The sequence below is a fragment of the Cydia strobilella genome, chromosome 3 (assembly GCF_947568885.1).
Source record: "Cydia strobilella chromosome 3, ilCydStro3.1, whole genome shotgun sequence".
Taxonomy (NCBI): Eukaryota; Metazoa; Arthropoda; class Insecta; order Lepidoptera; family Tortricidae; genus Cydia; species Cydia strobilella.
This window is the reverse complement of record NC_086043.1, coordinates 12,844,491-12,865,770: the sequence shown is the minus strand read 5'-3', so window position 1 is coordinate 12,865,770 and position 21,280 is coordinate 12,844,491. Positions and strand designations below refer to the sequence as shown.

The window sequence follows — 21,280 nt, the reverse complement described above, 5'->3', positions numbered from 1 at the left end:
TAATTTTACATGTAATTTAATTGTATATGGACAAGGTCTGAATTAAAGAATATTCATACTTTGTTTTGTGGTGATGAAGTTCTTGTTTCGTGAAATCAGTTCATTTTCTGGCACCCATTATAAAAAGAAAGTATATCAATCGCAATAAACTAATTTTGCGAAAACTTAAAACACAATTCTCATAAAATGCGGCACAAACGGCTTAAACATACGTGTGCCATAAAGATCAGAAAGCCGCTGTGGCAGGATCAGGCGTTTTTTTTTTAAAGCGCGTACCTAATGCAATATGCCGCAGTGAGCCGCTATTATGTGCTTGTGCCTACACAACAACTACATACATTCATCTACTGTAACTCTGGGATATGAGCTATCGTAAACACCCCAATAATCGACATGTTAAGACCCAATATTCGACACCTTGCTGTCAACTTTATTGCTATGACATTATCATTGAAAATGTCGATTTTTGGAGCTGTGTCGGGCACTGGAGCCTCAACGTTATATAAAAAAAATACATTTTAAAAAAATATTTTGGTTTTTATTGACTTCAGTACAATCATAGATACTAACTAAGTTCTAAGTTGTGATAAATAAGACAGCCCATTTAACTCAACATTCATCACAAAACAAAAAAATCCTTCTTTTCAATTGCAGCCAGTAAATTCGCTATTTGCATGTATTACTTAGTATCTTGTCACACTTATAAATATACTATAAGTACACATAGAACTAAGACTTGATACTAAGCGTCAGTTGCACCACTTGCACCATCCGCACTTGACAGACTGATTAACGTCACCCGGCGCGCCGCGGCGGTTTACTATGAAACTTTCCATACAATAAAATTTAGCGAACTCTTTAACGATGACAAACAGTTTGGTGCAACCAACCCAAACATGTTTAAGATGTTCACTCACTTTTAAATTTGAACGTAGGTATATTAATACTTAATCCGCAAAAATAAATGGAAACAGGTAATTTTACAAGAAATAAAGTTTTTTCCTACTGTCATTTTTGCATATATTTATAGCAGTATATACAATACAACCCTACCATTTAACCCAGCTGGTAAGTTAGTAGTAAATATTCTAGTAAAATATCTGTTTGTCTAAATCTAGTTTAAGTATTTAGTTTTAATACAAAGCAGTCGCACACTGATAAAAATAACCACAGCAGTTAATCAATCTCTCACCAGCCACCGGAGTACCTGGTAGTAATTCACTACATAAATAAGTTAGTAGTCCAATACCTGACCATGATATTAAATTAAAATTAAATGTTAACTTAAAATTCAAGAACATATTCTCATAACTTTTTACTTGTTTTAATTGTAGATGTACAGTAAGCTGCAGAGAAATTTGTTTCACTTAACTCTGCAGCTTACTGTACGTGTACACAGTTTGTTCGTTTAGAAATATTAATACTTTACTAGACGAGATGTCCTTATGGCTTTAATAACTTAATGTGCAAGTGTATATCATTATGTAAATATTAAGTAATTGAATGGCAACTGTCAAAGGTTTGAATAGATGGCGCCATCATAGCTTGCCCCTTTTTCTATGAGATTTTGTTAAAAGGGCAGGCATCCAGGCGATAAAATTCCATTTAAAAAAAATTGACACAATTCTAGGGATTGACAGGGCAACCTATGCTGGCGCCGTCTGCTGAATACTTCGACCGGCCAACCCCATTAAACTAGAATATTTAGCATTAGGTAAAAAACTCGTCATTGCAATAATACAATAAATCGCCCATAATATACTAAACTTCTGCTCGAGATTATCGAGCATTCATGTAATACAAACTTAATAAGAAAATAATATAGTGAGTAAATGTTAATTGTAAAATGTTGTTTTCTGGTAAAAGGTATCCCGTTGTTGGTTGTCAACATTATTTTACTGGCTTGGCATACAATTACAAATTATCCTTATTAACAACCAACAAAGTTGTACATTTTGTCTTAGGAAATCACATATTTATCACTGGAATGACACAACTTTGGTATTATCGCAACACTAACTTGGCAGGTTTTCCGTCTACCTCTCGTGATGAGCCATGTTTAAGGGTAAATTCCCTCTTGATAAATGCAAAAAGCAAGTCCGTTATTAAAAATATTTGTGCTGTTGCAAAAGAGAGTGTAACACCAAAGAAAAAATTGGCATTTGCTGACCCAGAGTATATCCAGAGATGCCAAACTGTTGGTCCAAGTGCTGAAGTAATGATGAATGCACAGCCAACTATGAACTTCTGTTGCATAACTGAAATGGAAAAAATATATAGCTTAATAGAGAAATGAGAAATTATTAAAGGCTGCTAATATCTATACATACAAAGTGATGTTATAATAAAAGGGAAGTTCAAAATGCTTTACAAATTCACATTTTAGTCCATCTAGTTTATGATTACATAGTCAAATAGGTCAGGCAATAAATGCTCAAAAAAAGTTATAACTAGAGGGAAATGCTTGGAATACAAATTTAGACTTCATAACTTTATTTGGACTAGTTAGGGGGCGAACATATCAAAAGTCCCCGGCCGTAGCCCTTGAGCTAGGGGTGAGGGGGGGTTTGAAGGTCCCATTTTTGGGTTTTTCGATTATATCTCGGAAACTGTGTGTCTTAGCGATATGGGCACTTATACAAAATGAGAGTAGATTAAATTTGTTACAAGTTTTATTTAGAGATATTCCCTCTATACCTTCTTGTTGCTTGGCCTAACCTAGTAACTATTAAATATACTTACAGGTAAATAGATGTTTCCACATAGGTAAAAGAGCCAAGTAAAATCCAACATCTCCCACACAAGGGTAAGATCTGAATATGGCTGAGATAGCAATCAGAACTGTAGCAAGCAGAATAGGCTCAGTTTTGAAGCGCAATGTGAGGGGGATCACATACAGAGCCAGGGCGTTGATTTGGAATGCACACACAAACAGCAGTCTGAAGTGCTCAAACATCTCTGTAAAGAAATACCAGAACAGACCAATGTTTGGTTTCAAGTCTGGTACAGTCAATCTGAAAAAAAAAAACATCTCAGTATTAGTTTTGACTTTTAATTCACATTGAAATCAGTGATTAGTTAAAATTTGCTCATTTTTACTATGGGATATGCAGCTTTCTAAAATTGCGGGTGCCCCTTAATACGCCTACCATTAATTGTCATAAAATGATTGCATCAGATTTGGCATAACATAATTGCTTATAATTGGTCATATAGCACGGAAGACCGATTCGTGGAGCAAACGACTACTCGAGTGGCGACCATGGGGGGGAAGAGCGTCCTCAAAGTAGACCCCAGATGCGTTGGGACGACGACATTAAGAAGACTGTGGGGAAACAGTGGCTCCAAGTCGCACAGAACCGCGACGAATGGCGCAAAATGAAGGTGGCCTACACCCAAAGGGTAGAAAAAGGCTAAAGAGAGAAGAGAGAATTGCTTATAACAGAGAACAAAAGCATAACACTTATTGGGCATAATAATAAATCCGCATAATTGAAATATGCATAACATTATTATAACTTTAAATGTCACAAAGTGAATTAGCATAATTTTATAAAACGAGAGAAGTAGATGGATCAGGGCAAATTGTACCATTACAAACAGGAAAAATCATATAAAAAGTTAATAATAGGAAAACTCTTAGCAGCTAATCTATGACAAGTTCATATTGTCTAGCTTTTATATCTTTACAATGCCACAAATTGACAAATATATTATTAAATATATTAATAACGGGTCACTCACATATTTTAAGTCGAAAACGCTCAACATGTTTCACCCACCCACCCCGTCCCGTTATTAATACATTTAATATGTCTGTGTCTCACAGAAGTTTTGTTATTAAAATTGACAAAAATGTTATTGAAAGGAATAATACTCACATGAACCCATAAGTGTTGTACACATACTGGTAGGAACCATTCATAATAAATGCAGAGACATAAATAAGGAATCCCCAGCACAGGACAAATACCAGCAAAGTCCTGATATAGGAGCACTTGTTGCATCCCTTATTGACATCCGCCAGCAATATTGCCACTGGCACAATGAGCAGCACTGGGTAGAGAGCCTGGTGTGTAGCAAGTGCCACAAACCCACAAGCTGGCACCCTACGGCCACCAGATGCACTCCATAATGCCGATGCCACTAACAAATTCTGAATAACTGTAGTTGTCATACCGGCACAGTTCAATATGGAGTAAGGATTGAACAAATACACGGACAGAACATACTCGGATGCTTCTTCCAGCTGCGAGTTACTCAGGAGCATAGACTTAGAATCCTCAGCTATCTCATCCTTAATTTTCTCTTGAGAGTCCTTTAAAATTCTAACAAAAGCCTTCGACATTCTGTACAGCAAATACGCCGTCAGTAGATCAAGTAACGTAAACAGAAGCGGCAATATGAATGGAGCCTTCTTCATGATGTAGTAGAAGATTATGAGCATTATGGGTGATTCGTGGAAGGCATCTCCTTCGTAAGGGTTCACATTATGATCGTACAGGTATACGCCTTCAACTAATCTCTTCCAAGAGTTCAGAGGCGTAGCTATTTCCACTCTGTTCGATATTGTTTGCCAGTAATCTATGTGCATCAGCCAATACCGGACCAAACCGGCAAAAAGGTATTTCAAAAAGGAAGCCATAGTTTCTTCGGTATGTACATGTACTGCGATTACATTTGAAAACAGAACCCCGCACCGCCACTAAGTTTGGACTTTTGTCAATGAATTAATAGTTAAGTATCATTTAATTTACACAAGAAACACCACTCTTTTGTAAAAAGACAGCTATCGCACCCAATCGCACGGTGCGATTCGCACCTACAGTTTGGTCAGTTTGACAATTTATTTTGACATATTCTATTTTCTGATTCTGACGTTTAGTTGTCACTGTTGTCAGTTACAGTTTTTTTTTTTTCTTCTTGGTGGACTTGAGGGCGGTGTTGCCCGTAGCCAACGTCATGTAAAAGGGTAGGAAATAACGCGGAAAGGAATAAAGGAAATTCGGAATTTGGAATAACAAAAAAAAAGTGGTCAGGTCAGGTACACAATAAATAAATAAATACAATGTGGTAAAAAATAAAATAAACTATACTTCAGTTACAGTAGATTGTTCCCATTGTGACAGATATTGTTCTAGACACTATAATAATCGCATATTTTATACTAACTATAGTTTGTCAAAGGACTGTCTCATTTCAAACAAGACAGAGAGAATCATACTATCTTTGTCTTACACTAGTACTAGCACCCAAAAGAAAAGGATGAGTATAGTTTTTTTTGTTCTTATTTACTGCCAATTTTGTTTGACCAACTATAGATAGATACAAAGACTAAAATTATACTTACTTTACTCTTTGATTTATCCGTTCCGGCGGCTCACTCAAAAGGGTAGCAATTTGTAATCAATGGATTAACTTTATTTTAGGAAAAAGGGCGGGAAACTTCGGGCGCGGCGGACGCGGTTTTTGTAATTAAACTTTTGAGATTGTATTTCAAAAGGGTTGGAGTCTGTATTTAGTGTATATATTTGTAGATTTAGTTTTAGTTTTTAATATTATTTAGTAGTTAGGTGTATATATTGATCGGTAAGTGCTAGTTATATGTAAATTTTTATGGGGGATGGTCAGCCCCCTGACCCTGGGGGAACGATTCCCTCAGGGTCAAAAACATCAATGGATATTCTCATTTCTGCGATAGAATCTTCGATGGATACTGATGCGTCAGTATCAAATTCTGCGGACGTAACTTTAAAAAGAAAAATTCTTTCACGAATGTGTACCAACTGTAATAAAAGAAAACGCAAATCTGGGTTAAGCAAGAATAAAAATACCGATTGTGTTTGCGTTGCTGAAGCAAAATTAAAAGAGAATTCCATTCAACCACAGCTAACAGAAAAACCAAATCCCATTGTAAACTCGAATTATGAAAATACAATTACTCATAATATCTCGACCCCACCTACTTATGTGCCCGTTGGTCGTGACCGCTACCAACAGTCTGACATTGCACCTTTTGTTGTACATGTTCAAAGAGAAGCCAGCAGTGATGGCACAACTCTCCATCCCATAACGTTTGGTCGTTTTATGCGACAAAATAACATCCAAGGTGTTGTGAACGGCAGTCTAAAGAGAATAGGCAGAAATAGAGTCAGCATTGCATTTGCTACATTCACTGATGCTAACAATTTTTTAAGTAATGACAGCTTAGGAAAAAACAAATACAATGCTTTCATCCCAACATTCAATGTCACACGCATGGGAGTGATTAAAGGTGTACCACTTGACTTGACTGATGATGAAGTACAGACTTCTATTAACTTGCCAATTGGCTGTGGGCCAATTATAAAAATAAGAAGAATTAAAAGGAAAATTGTTGTCAATAACACTAATCAATTTGTGAATACTGGTACTGTTATACTAACTTTTGATGGGCAAGTATTACCAACCCGGGTGTACATGTGCTACATGGCCTTGCCAGTAGAACTATATATATATCCAACGGTTCAGTGTTTCCTATGTTGCCGTTATGGACATGTAAAAAATCAGTGCCGCTCAACACCAAGGTGTTTCAAGTGTGGACAAGGTCACTCTGGTGAATCTTGTGATGTAGAGGAGGATGACTATCAGTGTTGCTTGTGTAAAGGTTCACATCAAGCCACTAGCAAAAAATGTTTAGAATTTAACCGACAAAGAGCTATTAAAGAAACTATGAGCAAAAGTTGCATCTCTTACATGGAAGCTTCCAAAATTCACCCGCCTGTGTCTAGGGTCTCATATGCGGAGGCCTTGCTTGCAACACCATTGTCATCTTCCTCACAAACACAGCATGATTCACAAAGTAATCAGGATATAATACCAGTGTTGAAAAACCAATCTTATAAAAAAACTGTTTTCCTTAAACCTAGGGCTCCTGTAAAGTTAGGCAAAGGGTATGATAGGAATGCTCATTCAGAAATAGTAAGACAACCAGTTATTCATAGGGAAAAACCTGTTTTTAATAGTAACCAAGAAGAAACACCTAGTATTGATGCTATAGTAAAAGCTCTTATGAATTTAATGTCCCAATCTAACGCAGTATCACCGTCCAACGTTGCAGCAGTTATTAATGCTTTATACCAACTAAATAACAACAATAATGGATCAGAGAGCCTTAGTGGTTCAGTGGAACGTTCGCAGTCTAATCAATAGAAAACAAGATTTAATACATATTATTAATAAACATGATCCCTTTTTAATCTGTCTTCAAGAGACATGGTTGAGAAGGGATTCAGTGTTTAAAATACCAGGATATGTCTGTCTGAGAGAAGACAGACCTGATGGGTATGGTGGAGTGGCCATACTTGTCAAAAACTCATTAACATATGATTTTATCACTCTACCTGTACATAGTGACGAATTATCTGTTATAGCAGTGGTTGTAAATAGTATTTGTTTTGTATCATTATATTATAATAAACCTAATAATAATATTTTTAAAGAAATTGAACGACTTTTTAAGGTCCTGCCTAAACCATTTGTATGCTTAGGGGATTTTAACGCTCACCATGAGTTCTGGGGCTCTGCTCAAACTTTATATTATGGAGAAAAGTTGTTGGAACTAATTAGCTCACGTAATTTATGCATATTAAATACTGGATCTCCAACTAGACTTGCTCGAAATCCAAGTGCAATAGACCTGTCCATTTGTACTCCAGATCTTGCTTCATCTCTATCTTGGTCAACTGCAGTTTCCACTTATGGTAGCGACCATTTTCCTATTCTCATTGCCTTTCCTTTGTTTAAGAAACCTCAAAGGCATGTCAGAATGCCCCGTATAAAACACAAGCTGATTGATGATAGATGGCATCAGTACAGAGAGGCTGTAGAACAAAAAATCAATAATTTGCCAGAAATAAGTCTTTTGAATATATTAGACAGTTCACAAGCATTTGCCACAGCTTTGCTTGACGCTGCAAATGAAACCTTTCCTTTGAAAAGTAGTAGTCCAGAATTCATTCCATCTCCACCTTGGTGGGATTCAGATTGCACTCTTGCAGTTAAACAAAGAAAGGAGGCAGAGAAAAGGTATTGTCAAGAAATGACTGATAATAACTTTGATAACTACTTAGAAGTTGCTAAATCCACTAAAGAATTACTTAGAAAAAAAAAGTTTGAAGGGTGGCATAGGTTTTGTAAATCATTAAGTCCTAATGTTTCACCATCTATAGTTTGGCAAAACATTAGACGGTTTAGATCGGCATTTAAAGACACACAGAGTAAAATACCTCCACTTTTAGCAGAACAAGTCATGGATCGTTTGGGTCCACCTTACGTCCCAGAGCATCCTATGATTCTCAGACCACTCATGTTATCTAATAATAATGCTGAAGATGTTTTAAATTCCCCCTTTTCACTTTTTGAACTAAAAGGAGTACTTTCGTCAACTAAAGACTCTGCACCCGGTGAAGACGGGATTCCTTACTCTTTCTTGTCAAAACTTGACGATAACAGTCTTTGTTACTTCCTTTCATTGATTAACAATGTTATGATAACAGGCTCTGTTCCTAAAGAATGGAGGACTCAAACATTAATTTTAATACAGAAGCCGAATAAACCCAATTCAGATCCCACATCGTATAGACCGATAGCTTTATCAACTGTACTGTCTAAAATTGCCGAACACTTAGTAAAAATCCGATTGGAATGGTTTATAGAACATAATAAACTGTTATCTTGTAATCAATTTGGTTTTAGGAAAGGTAAATGTACTCTTGACAGTTTAAGCATTTTTACCACAGATATCCGAATAAGTTTCTCTAGAAATGACTTCTTAGTTGCTGCTTTTCTAGATATAAATGCTGCGTACGACAACGTCAACATTTCAATCTTAAAAAATAAATTAATTCAACTAGATGTTCCTAACTTTTTGATTAATTTTATAATAAATATGTTGCATGAAAGGTACATAAAGTATCCACTAGACCAGTCTGGAAATGAAGTCATTCAAAGAACAGTTTGGAAGGGCCTGCCACAAGGATCTGTCTTGAGTCCTTTACTATATAACATTTATACTTATGATTTGGAACTTTCTGTTAAAGGGCAGGTAAATGTTCTTCAATATGCCGATGATTTGCTCTTATATGTTTCTGGGCGATCTTTAGAAAACATTAGTAATGTATTATCATCATCTTTGAGTGCCTTAAATAATTGGTTGAATAATAATGGATTAGATCTTTCGCCGTCTAAAAGTTCGGTTGTAGTTTTTTCACGAAAGCAAAATATTCCACCTGTTAACATAAATTATAATGGTAGTCCATTAGTAATTAAAGATAATGTAAAATTTTTGGGAGTTATATTGGACCGTAAACTTACTGGACTTCCTCATTTTGAAAATATTGAATTAAGATGTGAACGGAATCTGAACATTTTAAGATGTCTGACAGGAGTCTGGTGGGGGGCTCACCCTTTTACTATGAGATTGCTATACAACGCTTTGATTAGAAGTGTTTTAGATTATGGTACTTTCCTCTTACACCCTGGAAATGTTAAAGCGATCAAAAAAATTGATTCTATTCAGTCCAAGGCTTTAAGATTGGTTACAGGTGCAATGAAATCGAGTCCAATAAGTTGCTTACAAGTAGAATGCTGTGATCCACCCCTTGCGTTTAGAAGACAGTTTCTCTGTGATAAATTCTTTTTCCGTACCCTGCAACTAGATTCTCATCCACTGATTTCAAAAGTAAAGCAATTGGCTGAACTGGTCGGATCCTGTAATTATTGGGCTCATAAGGATTCCCCTTGTCTTGTTAAAAGTTATAAAAAATATCAAAGTTTAGAAGCACCCACTTACAGAAGTGCGATTCTTCCTTTATATCAACACGACTACAACAGTCTCATTACAGAGCCAGATATTAAATTTAACATAGGGTTATCTAAAAACGATATTAATCCAAAATTGGAATTTATTAACCTTCTTAATATTGAATGGGCTAATTGGCACTGTTTATACACAGATGCCTCCAAACATGGCGATAGGAGTTGCGTTGGTGTTGGTATTTTCCATTCACAATACAAAGGATTACAACTTATCAAACTGCCACCTGAAACTTCCGTCTACACTGGTGAATGTTATGGTTTACTTAAAGCTATAGAATATATACTTATGTTGAAGATACCCAAAACCATAGTTTTTTCAGACTCTCGCAGTGCTTTAGAAGCCATAACGAGGTTCCCATTTAAGTCTCATAAACAGTCTCCAGTTATCTTTAATATTAGGAATCTTTTGTATAAATGTTCACAGAAGAGTTGTGCTGTCGTGCTGGCTTGGGTACCAAGCCACGTGGGCATTCCTGGGAATGAAAGAGCTGACCAATTGGCGAATGAGGCTATTCACGTGGGAGACATTGTGCCATACCAGAATTATTGTCTTGACTTAATAAATTTGTCAAAAGTTTATTTGTATGAGGATTGGAATGGGATTTGGAATAAGGAAACCTCAAAAGGTGAACATTATAGGCGTATTCAGCCGTCAATTCCAAGGAAACCATGGTTTAGCAAAATATCTTTTTCGAAAACTGTAACTTCTATTTTGTGTAGAATGCGCCTGGGGCATGTTTGTTCCCCGGAGCATTTACACGTAATAAATAAAAAGCCGGATCCTCATTGTTCTTGTGGAGACTATGGGGATCTGAACCATATTTTCTTTGCATGCCCTCTTTATGATCGGTCTGATTTCCTTTCCAGCCTTGAATCATTACGCATCCCATTTCCTACATCCATAATTTGCTTGTTATTTAGTAACTCCTATGATATTTATAAAATTATATCAGTATTTTTAGAAAAGAATGATATAAAAATATAGTATAGAATATAATTATATATATTACACTAAATCCAATCCTTTCCTTTCCAAATTTTCGTCTTATCCGTATTTCCTAATTCCTAGTTTCCCTAACTTTTAATTCCTCCACAACCTGACATTGGCTAACCTAACAAAAGCCATAACAAGAAGAAAAAAAAAAAAAAAAAAAAAACTTTATTTTAGTAATGACTGTAATAAGTTTCTTGAAACTTACAATGAAATACAGGGTGTTTATTTAGTCACCTGCAATAATTTAAGGGGTGAATACGTCATACTGATCAACTTTGACTATGGGACCAACCCCGAAATAGCGAAAAAAAATTGGCTGTTTCATAAACTTCTTGCCATTTTCTGTAGAAGAGTAAATTTTTTTTCGCAATTCGCGGTTGGTCCCATAGTTAAAGTGGCTCAGTATGACCTATATATTCAGCCCGTAAATTATTGCAGGTGACTAAACATGAGAAGACTTTTCGTAAGAAGTTTCGTAAAAACTTAGTCCCTGTGCCAATTCTTGGGATTAGGTTACTCAGCTGCCCCAGGCTCCCTAAGTGAGTCGTAGCAAAATGCCGTGACAACTCTAGGAAGATGATGATGTGATGATGTATTAGTTAATGATGAATGATGATGATGTTCATGTATTAATTAAGGGTATTAGCTCCGGTGAACCTAAATTTGCAGGTTCAAGTCGCGCTCGTGTCTATTTTAATACTTTTTCATTTTATTGACTTTAAAATACTTATAGTAGATACCTACTTATTTTATTTCAAAGCTACTTGTGTATTGGACATTTTGAAACAGAACTTAACATTGTATCTAGTCAAAAAGACCGTCTATTACAAAAATACTAATAGGTAATAGTTATAACTATTAATGTTACATTAATTAATATTGTTTACTTCAAGGATACATACATGTCATACAAAATAAAACATTACAAAAATCTTAAGCTAAACTAGAACCTAACAAACACAAAAACTATTCACAAAATGCGCCTGCACCCCTCCAGATGCAAAGGAGCCCATCACGCTCGCCGCGTTGCCACGTTGAACAGCGATGGACAACCTTTGCAAAAGGAACGACCCGGAGCGGGGAGGGCATATTAGGTAATAGTTAGGTATTAGTTAGGTACTAACTCATAGTATCTTGACATGTGCTTTTATAAACTAATATTACAGGAAAAAAAACAATTCAATATCTATAAAATTAAACTATATTTATACAAATAACCTTACCCGAAAATATAAAAAATAACCTAAGCCGGGAACATCTTATCGTAGGGCACTTGGAGGAAAAGTTTGTTCGCGATCCTGATGCCTATCTTGTTCCAGTTGGCTTGCGCGTACGGCAGCAGCTCGCGGTACAGCGGCCGCCAGTTCGCGTTCGCGAAATTGTTCGCTAGCTGGACTGGAAGATAAAATTTAAAAGTTAGTAAGTATAGGAACCGTGCGCGTTGGAGGGTCTGCCATCTTGTGGCCCATATCGGAAACATAAACATGTACATTGCCAAAGCAAGTGCTGCAATCTACCGTTCTCGTACGTTTTCTTGTGCATAGTAGGTTTTGCCCTCTTGTGGGCTACATCGGCTGTGGGCTACATGCCCGCTCCCTATATAGGAATTTATTAAATTTTGCAAATTGTGATACGAGAAAGATTAAACAGAACAAGAGTATACTCACTTATAGCCTGACTCTCGGGAATATCATTGGACACGTAGGACTCCAAGCTCCCTAAATCAGGCCGCATGTAGAATGACTTGATCCTGATGTAGGTCTCGTTGTCTCGTTTCTCCGGGACCCCGTCCAACTTCCAGGTGTACACCAGATCAGCTGCAATAAAGTATACGATTATTACGATTCAGTATTGACCTAGTAAAATAAGTTGGCACAATTGCAAAAAGTCGTAACACACCCCCGCTCAGTAGCCAGCGATGCACGGATTGCAGAGGTCGCGGGTTCAAATTCAAGAGTAAAATTTTCTATTTTTCCTTTATTAAGTATAAAATTTATAGTATCGCTCGCAGACGTATTTGCTTGATTAAAAAAATAGGTGTAGGTAACGCACCTTTATAACACAATTATACTGCGTCGATTCTGGTTCGTTCGCCACGTCAAACAACTTACCTATGGTATTAAGTTTATTTGTTTGTATTAAAATAAAGTTTTATTGTTTGATTGTTTGATAAACAATAAATAAGTATAATAATTGGCTATTCAGATTTTTTTTCTGTGTGTGTGTTAGGAACCTTGGGATGAGTAAATATCTAATAATCTTATTAATGTTTTTTTTTTGTGATAGAAACCTACCTACCCAGAACAAAAATGGTAACTCTTACTGGTGATACCTACTTTAATTGTAAGAATACGTTCCTATCACCATAGTCAGTTGGTTCCAGAGGGCCTACCACGAACACCGAAGTTCGTAAATTGCGGGCATTTTTCTCAGTCACTCTAATTACGCCTGGATTGTAGTAAAAGAGAAAGATGCCCGCAATTAGCGAAATCCGGTGTTCACGGTAGCCCTCAGACTTCTGTTTGGCTAAATATAGGCCACCCCATTTACGCTATTGTGCGCGATGTGAGCGCGACCTTACGATCCTTGATGGTTCATTTCATGCACTATTTGGCCACCTTGCTTAGACCGTCACTCAATTCCACCTCAATTCATCCTAAAACCACCGTACAACTAATAGGCACGGCACCTTACGTCTGCCGCGACAATTGTGAACTGATGGTCAAATGACAATAATAACTCACCTGACTTGACTAACTGACAGACGCCTATTTTACCAACTTGACAATTGACATCTGATACTGATCATTTCGTGTTCCTACATTCCTTGATCGGTAAGTACCTAACGACGGCACATATGTGTGTGTCAGTGTTTATTTGTTGTGCCAGCAATCGGTGAATTTTCAATGTCAGGCCGCCTGACTCAGGCGACAATTATCAGGGTGATGATGATGAAACAGGGGCTTGGTCTAACGAGAAATATCAGTTTCAGTATCAGGTGTCAATCAAAGTATCAGCGTGGTGAAACAGGGTCCTGGTCTTCACTCGATTTCTTTTCAACCCGAACAGTTATCCGTTCTACGGCCAATAGAACCAGCCCATTGCTACGGTTACCTATCTCATCTCCGAAGATTTAACAAACCCGATTATTAAAATCCCGAAATTTGACAGTTGACCGAACGCGTGTTTTCTGAAAACCGTAGGTATATTTTACCCATTTCTACTTCAACAATTTTAAGTAAGTATACCTATTTTCTTAAGGTACAGTCGCCATATCGGAGCGGCCGAGGCGCTCTAAAATATCTGAACACGCCTCTATTGTCAAGGAGCTAGAGTGCGTGTTCAGATATTGTGACCACCTTGGCCGTTCCGATATATCTGATGGCGACTGTACCAACTTAAGTCTTTAACAATTTACTTACTCATAGTAGTGTTGAACATTCCAGTTGCGTTGAATGTAAGAGAGTTGAATCGCCCTTCGCCAAAATAGTTTCCTTGGACGAAAACTCGCGGCGTAGTCATATCTACTTCTAGGTGGAATCGATCTTCATCTGCGCGTAATCTGCAAGCAGCAATAACCCTATTTAAAACTCATTTTTAATAATACTTCTTCAACCATAAATCAAGTAATAACGAATTACAATTCGAAAGTATATTTGACCCACGGTACCTCTATCACTTCCTTAAGTCAAATATATGTCACGACGAAATCATGAAGAAATATTTATCTTAACCCGCAAAACATTTGGCTTTGTAGTTGCGCAAATACGTTTGATATTTAACATGGAAAGAGATGCAACACGAATTGAAGATATTACGAGTAAAACCGCCATGTTTAGTAGTAGTTTATCCCATATAGGCATATGGGACAGGACGGCAATCGGTATATACCTGATATACCTACAGTCAAAGAATTAAATTTCCGTAGCATTTTGTACCTTAGCACAGTGACAATCAATATTGATTTTAAGTATATCCTTAAAGGGCCCTCCACACTCGCGTTCGCGCCTTCGTGCCGTGATTCGGGCATGGGTGTGGACGGCCCTTAAAGTCGCTAATGGCTCCTTTACACGATGGGCCGTCACAGTGGCCCACTAAGATGGGCCAGCGTGTAAAGAGGGTAGTGGTGTCGGTTGGCTTATGGCGCGGCGGAATGGCGGTAGGAAGGCCACGGTGTCGGTTTTTAGTTCGCACAAAAAGGTAGTGGGCCAACGATGGTGCGTACGTATCTACACGTGTCCCATTCCATAGTGCGTGCTCTCAACCATCGCATGGCCATCTCGCTGGTCCAACGCCGGGCCATCATGTAGAGGAGCCATAAGGGCCTCACTATTGTCACTGAGACACGGTACGAAATGGTAATTACTGAAATTAAATTTCTTGACCGTTGCAAGTCTAATTCGCGTTATGTGACATTCAACAGTATAAAATAAAGAATTTGGTACCAACCAACCTAGCATCGTGGACAGTACTTGTTTTCATCCCTTCTACATAAATATCCTTCATGCTCATCTTGGCGAAAATCTGTAAAAAAGGGAAAAATCTTAATTCGTGATTGACATAACACATTAGCGGCAATAACTAATTTAAATATTGAAATTATTTATACAATAGATTATCTAATCCGACAGTCCCTCCGTCTCGGCACCGCTGTCACGTCTAAAAGTGCAGTCCTACCAGGCAGCAAACTCTTTATATACGAATTCGCACAGTCATTAGAGTATACATAAGCTAATCTAATGCCCTAGGCCGAGCCACGAGATAATGTTATACTTACCTCAATTTCTACATAAATATCTGGGAGACATATAAAACATATAAAAACTCAAAAATGCGCGTTATCCCAGAGATAAAACCTAGCTAGATCGATTATTCGTCCCCGAAAGTTAGAGCCGTTTTCGAGATCCCCGAAATATATATATATATATATGTATATATATACAAGAATTGCTCGTTTAAAGGTATAAGAGATATATAACTATATCATATGCCTGATATTATAAATGCATTAACGTTATTAGAGCCAAGGATAGCAAGGATGTTACACGGCACTTTTGCTGCATCTGGGGGCACGGTAGTGCCCCCGCCAAGACGAGCAAAGCCAAGCGCCAGGGCACTACCTACCTTTTCCTTAAGCGCTTCGTCGTTTTTTTGAACCCTCATAACTTGGGTTTCGATTATACCCGATAATCAAAATTCTCGGGATATGATGTCAATAGTGGACTTATTAAACATAGAAAATTTCAATTACATGGCTCTTATACTTTAGATTTTATTCATATGTAAAAAACCCCGATTTCGTTACTACAAGAACTATTGTATAATAAAAAATAATGAATAGTGAATCAGTTTTTCACCTTACGCCCATGTGACGGTAGCGAAACGGCCCAGCCACATAATTTGACTAAAGTGTAGAGTTTGTGAAGTTAGGGCTTGTAGTTAGAAACTTGGCTCTACAAGAGATCTGATAACTTTTTGACAGTGCGAGCCTTATGGTTTCATCTTGGCAACATTTTACATGATATGTTTTTGGTGGAATTCATTATTCGTCTGACGCACATGGATATTCTATATCAAGGGTACATAATGTTACATCTTAATTTGTACCTTTAACCTGTACATGAAGGTCAATGCTTTACTTGATAATTCAACCCACGTAGGTTAGGTATACAAACGAGACTTGAACAACCTGCTACATCATGCTCATTGCCTTTAGATACCGATACGAGTTACCTAGCCGTCAGGTATAACTAATGTGCATGAAAGAACCACTGATATTTAATTAATACCTACGAGTATTATTAGTGCTTTACTGAAATCACAAGATTAAATTAAATTTTACTTGAGTCACTACCGACTGGCCAGACAAGTCGTTAAATTCAACAAGCGACTTATTGCAATGTTTATATTATTATGTAATAATTACTAACGTCTTTAAATGACTAATATCCACCTAAAGTAGAAGTTCCAGTTTTGGTGCATAGTGAAGTGACAGCAACTTATGGAAGGCCCTGACCTTTATGTCATGAATGCTATTTTGGAAGCTGTTATAATATTGCAAGTCAATTATATCATCGTTATCCAATCATAACAAAATAACGTAAGCATATTTTTATAAGAATTGTAAACACTTGTGAGCCTGTGACTAGAATGATCTTAGCTAATTTCTGTACCTAGGTATGGTTTAGGTCAGTTTTGTAAAACTTTTTTCGTTTCGTGAACCCCTTGGTCTGAAAAGGCGTTGTTAAGTCCTTTGTACCAATTTTATCCATACCCAAGTATTTAATATTTTCCAAAAAACGACCCGCCAAAAAATTATATGTACGAGTAGGTAGTTATCGAACCCGCTCACAAAGTTTCAGGAGAATCGGTAGAGAAATGTGACCGCTAGGGGAGAACAGCCCGAAATAAAATAAAACATTTTTGCCCAAACTGAAACAAAGTCCTTCGTGTTTGCTCGGTCAATAAACAAACTTCCGCATTATTTACTTAAGGCCGTTCCATGGGTTTGGAGCTATCACTGTAAAATTTCGCAAAAAGAAAAAACGGGAAAGACCATAGTGTCAATTTTGATCGAATTTTGTCGATTTTTATTTATTTTAAAAACGTTGCCTTACAATATCTAAATTCGAAAGCGGTCAAATTACTTTTAATTTAAGATTGTTTTTTCTTCTTTTTTTGTTTATAGTGTCACATAATAAATAACCGAGTAAAGTAATAGGATTAAAAGTCCTAGTTAGATGCTACTTTGGGAATTAATTGTATCGAGCGAAGTGTCATAATTCGTGTATCGGAAGCTTATAAATTAAAGATAATATAATTAAGAACTACATATATTTTTTCCACGTCTACGAATATCAACGTCTCTTAGAAAAATATGATCATATAAGGAGATTTTTCGCCTTCTGGCTCAGGGAACCGCCTTAAATAATTATTCGACACCAATTAATGTAACTATTCGACATGGGTACTCATAATTAGGTTAACACAGAGAGTCCAAAATGCCTGTGCGCATTTTTGTTTTGATATCCCTCCACGCTCGCATGTGACACCCTACTTGAATAAAAACCACATTATGAAAATGTCTACGCGTCGAAAGGTCCATTTAGCGTCGCTTATGTTTGGAATTGTGCACTACCAGATGCCTTCGTACCTTTACAATAAGCGTGCAATAAGCTAACCTGGGCTCATAACTCAGATCATCCAGGTATCTGCAACTTGTTTGCGCTCCTCACCATTCAGCGGCCTTTTGTGGCAGTTTTCGGTACGCTGCCACGAAGTGTTGGAATCACCTGCCTCCACCAATCCGTCAAATCCAAATGTCGTTCACACTTATTACAAGCACAGGTTGAAGCGTTAGTGCAATATGAGTGACACACGTGCACGTGCATTTTACTATTTGATGGCGGAAATGATTGGCATTGTCCATATCTGTTTTGTGGGTAAATGTATTTTCTTTCTTTCTAATTTCTAATTAAAATAAATTTGATATTTTTGTTTTTATTTTTTCGAATGTCTAATAGATAGTTCGGAAAATCACCGTAATCTTTAGTTACGTGTTTACATGATTGACATTAAAACCGTTATAATTAATTAATAAATATACTACTAATTAATGATCCATTTAACTGTAATTAAAATGGACGTAAGTCCTGAAAATAGCAGAAATTATTATAAAGAAAAACATGTACCTAGGCATGAAATTAAAAACTTAACAGTGAGCTGATGAGACGTTTGTGGCAAGATAACTGCAGTGTCACTACAGCCTGCAAGTAAAACATATCATTACTGTCATTACACTGCCAGTTAGATGAGTAAATGTTTCAGCTTCAACAATCATTTCACATTGTTATTAAAACTTGGCTATTGCGGAAACGTATCACAGGTGCTAATTATTTAATCACCATGTTAAATAGGTGCCTACTTAAAGTAAAAAACAAACACATAATATAACGGGTGTTTCCTGTAACAGGAGCATTAAATTAAACTGGAGGCTGTACTCCTCAAACTGACCAACATTTGTTCAGCAACTTTTAAAAATAACTTGTGTTTTGATTTTCATTACACTTTAAAGTTTATTCTAAGACGCAATGTATTGCAAAATTTGTTATGTTTAAAGGGTGACAAGCAACGTCAAACACACATATGGCAGCGTACATTGAAAGTAATATTTAATAAATAAAATAAATATATGATAAATATAGTAACAATTACTTACGATCCACTCATTGTTACGATGTTGTGTCGTGACGTTGTCAATATTTAATTAGTATGAAAAAGGTATAATCTAAAATTTCATCATTTTAAAAAGTTGCTGAACAAATGTTGGTCAGTTTGAGGCGTACAGTCTCCAGTTTAATTTATTGCTCCTGTTACAGGAAATACCGTGTATAGTTAAGCATACACACAAGTTGGTCCATCGTTACACTAATCGTTAGTTGTAAAAGTTCCTTTGTATAGCGGAAACTAACTATAAATATATGTTATTTAACTTATTTATTTTATAATGTAGTACTGTGAATACGTAGAGTCAATTTATAGTTCCAAAAATTATCATTTACCTACAAACGGTGCTCCCATACAGGCAGTATAACGTTATATAACTTACATCATAGCTTGTAATTTATGATTTTACAATGCCAGCTTTCTACGATTTGTAAACACATCATCACTGTAGTCTTCACTATAACGGCAATAATTTTCTGCTTCGCCCTCTGAGCCATCGATATTATATGTATGACGGACTAGCTTCTATATATATTTAATTCTGACTCTAGCTTATATCTTATATGACATATGTATTATTTAGGTCTTCTCCTTTTCCTTTGCTTCATCCCTATTTATATACTAGGTCATTTAGGACAATAATTCACATAATTGAGAAAACGCGCGGAATACCGAAATTTAAATATATGGAGTGGGTGTGAACCTATAATATTTCGTTTGTATATGACTTTCTCTGATATTTTCTGGTTGCCATCTGACATTTTAATAATTATTCTGACATACCATATTTGTAAATATTATTAAGTCGTGTAAAATAGTTGTATTGTTGCATAGGGATAAATTCGCCTTTGTACATCTTATTATTTGTACCATGTAATTTTTAATATGTATATTTGTACAATAAAGAGTTTACTACTACTACTACTAATATTATTTAAGTTTTATTTTTAATTTTAATTATAGTTTATATTCATATACCCACAATGTAAATTACGGCTGAATAAATGAAATGAAATGAAATGAGTAAGTACTTTCCGCTAAAGTAGTGTACACTTACCTGATTCCTTTGATACATTATTCGAATTTCTTTCTCGTGATTAGGGTCCAAAGGAGGCACGTCGAGCTCTTTAAGACCTCCAGCCATCGCTACAATACCCTTCTGGATGGCTTCCACTAGGCAATCGTTCACATCCACAGCATTTCTATCGCATATCTTCAAGAATTTTCCTGTTATAAAGATATAATATTATTGTATAGCTCTTATACCTACTTAAAAAGAGCAGTATTGCACTACAAATATAATATTCGTACCTAGATCAACTGAACCGTAACCAACACGTAACACAGTCAGCAAAAACAAACCACATTTGAAAGACATCTCTTCAATTAACCACCCGTATGAGCAACTTAATATTTGTTTACTACATTTACTTATTTAATATTCTTATGAGAGTTGTGCAGTGAACCACAATGATCAAGTTCGCTACCTATTCTGGTGCTGCGCCGGCCTGCTTGTGCGCTTTAATTGCGTAAACCCTGCCTTCAATGTCATTTACTAGGTGTTCGGAATACTTAACCATTACATCACTAAACTGCGGTTATTTTCCCCACCTTCTTATTAACGAAAACCAGTCAAAAATAGTTATTTACGATACAAGTGCGGAAAAGAGGCGATTCGAAACGCGTGGCGATAAATTAAAACACGACCGCAGGGAGTGTTTTAAATCGACACAAGTTGCGAATTACCTATTCGCACGTGTATCGTACAACGTTTTACAATACATATGGCCCTTTAAAATTTCAACATATGCACGAAAAGTACTCTTTTACGCCCAATTGCGAGAAAGTACCATACGTACCATACCTACCATTACCGTACCATATGTACTGTAAAAAGCGTTTTTCTTATAATTGAATGTGATGAATGGAAAACGTGCTTACTGGATCAAAAGTCAGCATTGAGACGCCGCTAACTGCTAAATGGTCCGAGATTGCGTCTACCAAATGTTCCGGCATATTTTTTATTACTCTTTAGATATTCTATTTTAACTTATATTTTTTATTAACTCTTTATTTACATACAAGATATATACAGTGGTACTACGTAAACGAAATTAATAACTAGCTTAGATCTAAAATAGGCCCTTGAGGCATTCTACCAAGGATGCTGGCGGCATTTCCTCGCTGTATCGCAATGCTGAT

General features: G+C 36.5%; 2 protein-coding genes across 2 annotated transcripts; both read right to left on the bottom strand.

Annotated features, from left to right (window-relative positions):
• Nucleotides 1-516: 516 nt before the first annotated feature.
• LOC134755878 (phosphatidylinositol glycan anchor biosynthesis class U protein) lies at nucleotides 517-4,835 on the bottom strand. The gene is made up of 3 exons (XM_063692516.1): nucleotides 3,882-4,835; nucleotides 2,743-3,014; nucleotides 517-2,258 (listed from the first exon to the last, which is right to left on the bottom strand). The coding sequence occupies exons 1-3, from the start codon at nucleotides 4,643-4,645 to the stop codon at nucleotides 2,005-2,007; spliced, it is 1,290 nt and encodes a 429-aa protein (XP_063548586.1). The 5' UTR covers nucleotides 4,646-4,835; the 3' UTR covers nucleotides 517-2,004.
• Nucleotides 4,836-12,035: 7,200 nt separating this feature from the next.
• On the bottom strand, nucleotides 12,036-20,577 carry LOC134755877 (uncharacterized). The gene is made up of 6 exons (XM_063692515.1): nucleotides 20,390-20,577; nucleotides 20,136-20,305; nucleotides 15,306-15,376; nucleotides 14,275-14,414; nucleotides 12,520-12,669; nucleotides 12,036-12,247 (listed from the first exon to the last, which is right to left on the bottom strand). Exons 1-6 carry the CDS (start codon nucleotides 20,454-20,456, stop codon nucleotides 12,096-12,098), a joined length of 750 nt encoding a protein of 249 aa, XP_063548585.1. The 5' UTR covers nucleotides 20,457-20,577; the 3' UTR covers nucleotides 12,036-12,095.
• Between the last annotated feature and the right edge of the window lie 703 nt (nucleotides 20,578-21,280).

What these genes read in the sequence shown, in the direction of transcription:
- LOC134755878 (XM_063692516.1), bottom strand. Translation starts at nt 4,645, where the DNA reads ATGGCTTCCTTTTTGAAATACCTTTTTGCCGGTTTGGTCCGGTATTGG. An exon ending in TACAACACTTATGGGTTCAT is followed by an intron (nt 3,015 to 3,881) that starts GTGAGTATTATT and finishes TTTTTTTTTCAG; the next exon opens with ATTGACTGTACCAGACTTGA. An exon ending in GTGGAAACATCTATTTACCT is followed by an intron (nt 2,259 to 2,742) that starts GTAAGTATATTT and finishes TTTCCATTTCAG; the next exon opens with TTATGCAACAGAAGTTCATA.
- LOC134755877 (XM_063692515.1), bottom strand. Translation starts at nt 20,456, where the DNA reads ATGTCTTTCAAATGTGGTTTGTTTTTGCTGACTGTGTTACGTGTTGGT. An exon ending in TAATGTATCAAAGGAATCAG is followed by an intron (nt 15,377 to 20,135) that starts GTAAGTGTACAC and finishes CCTTTTTTACAG; the next exon opens with ATTTTCGCCAAGATGAGCAT. An exon ending in AGTACTGTCCACGATGCTAG is followed by an intron (nt 14,415 to 15,305) that starts GTTGGTTGGTAC and finishes TGCTGCTTGCAG; the next exon opens with ATTACGCGCAGATGAAGATC.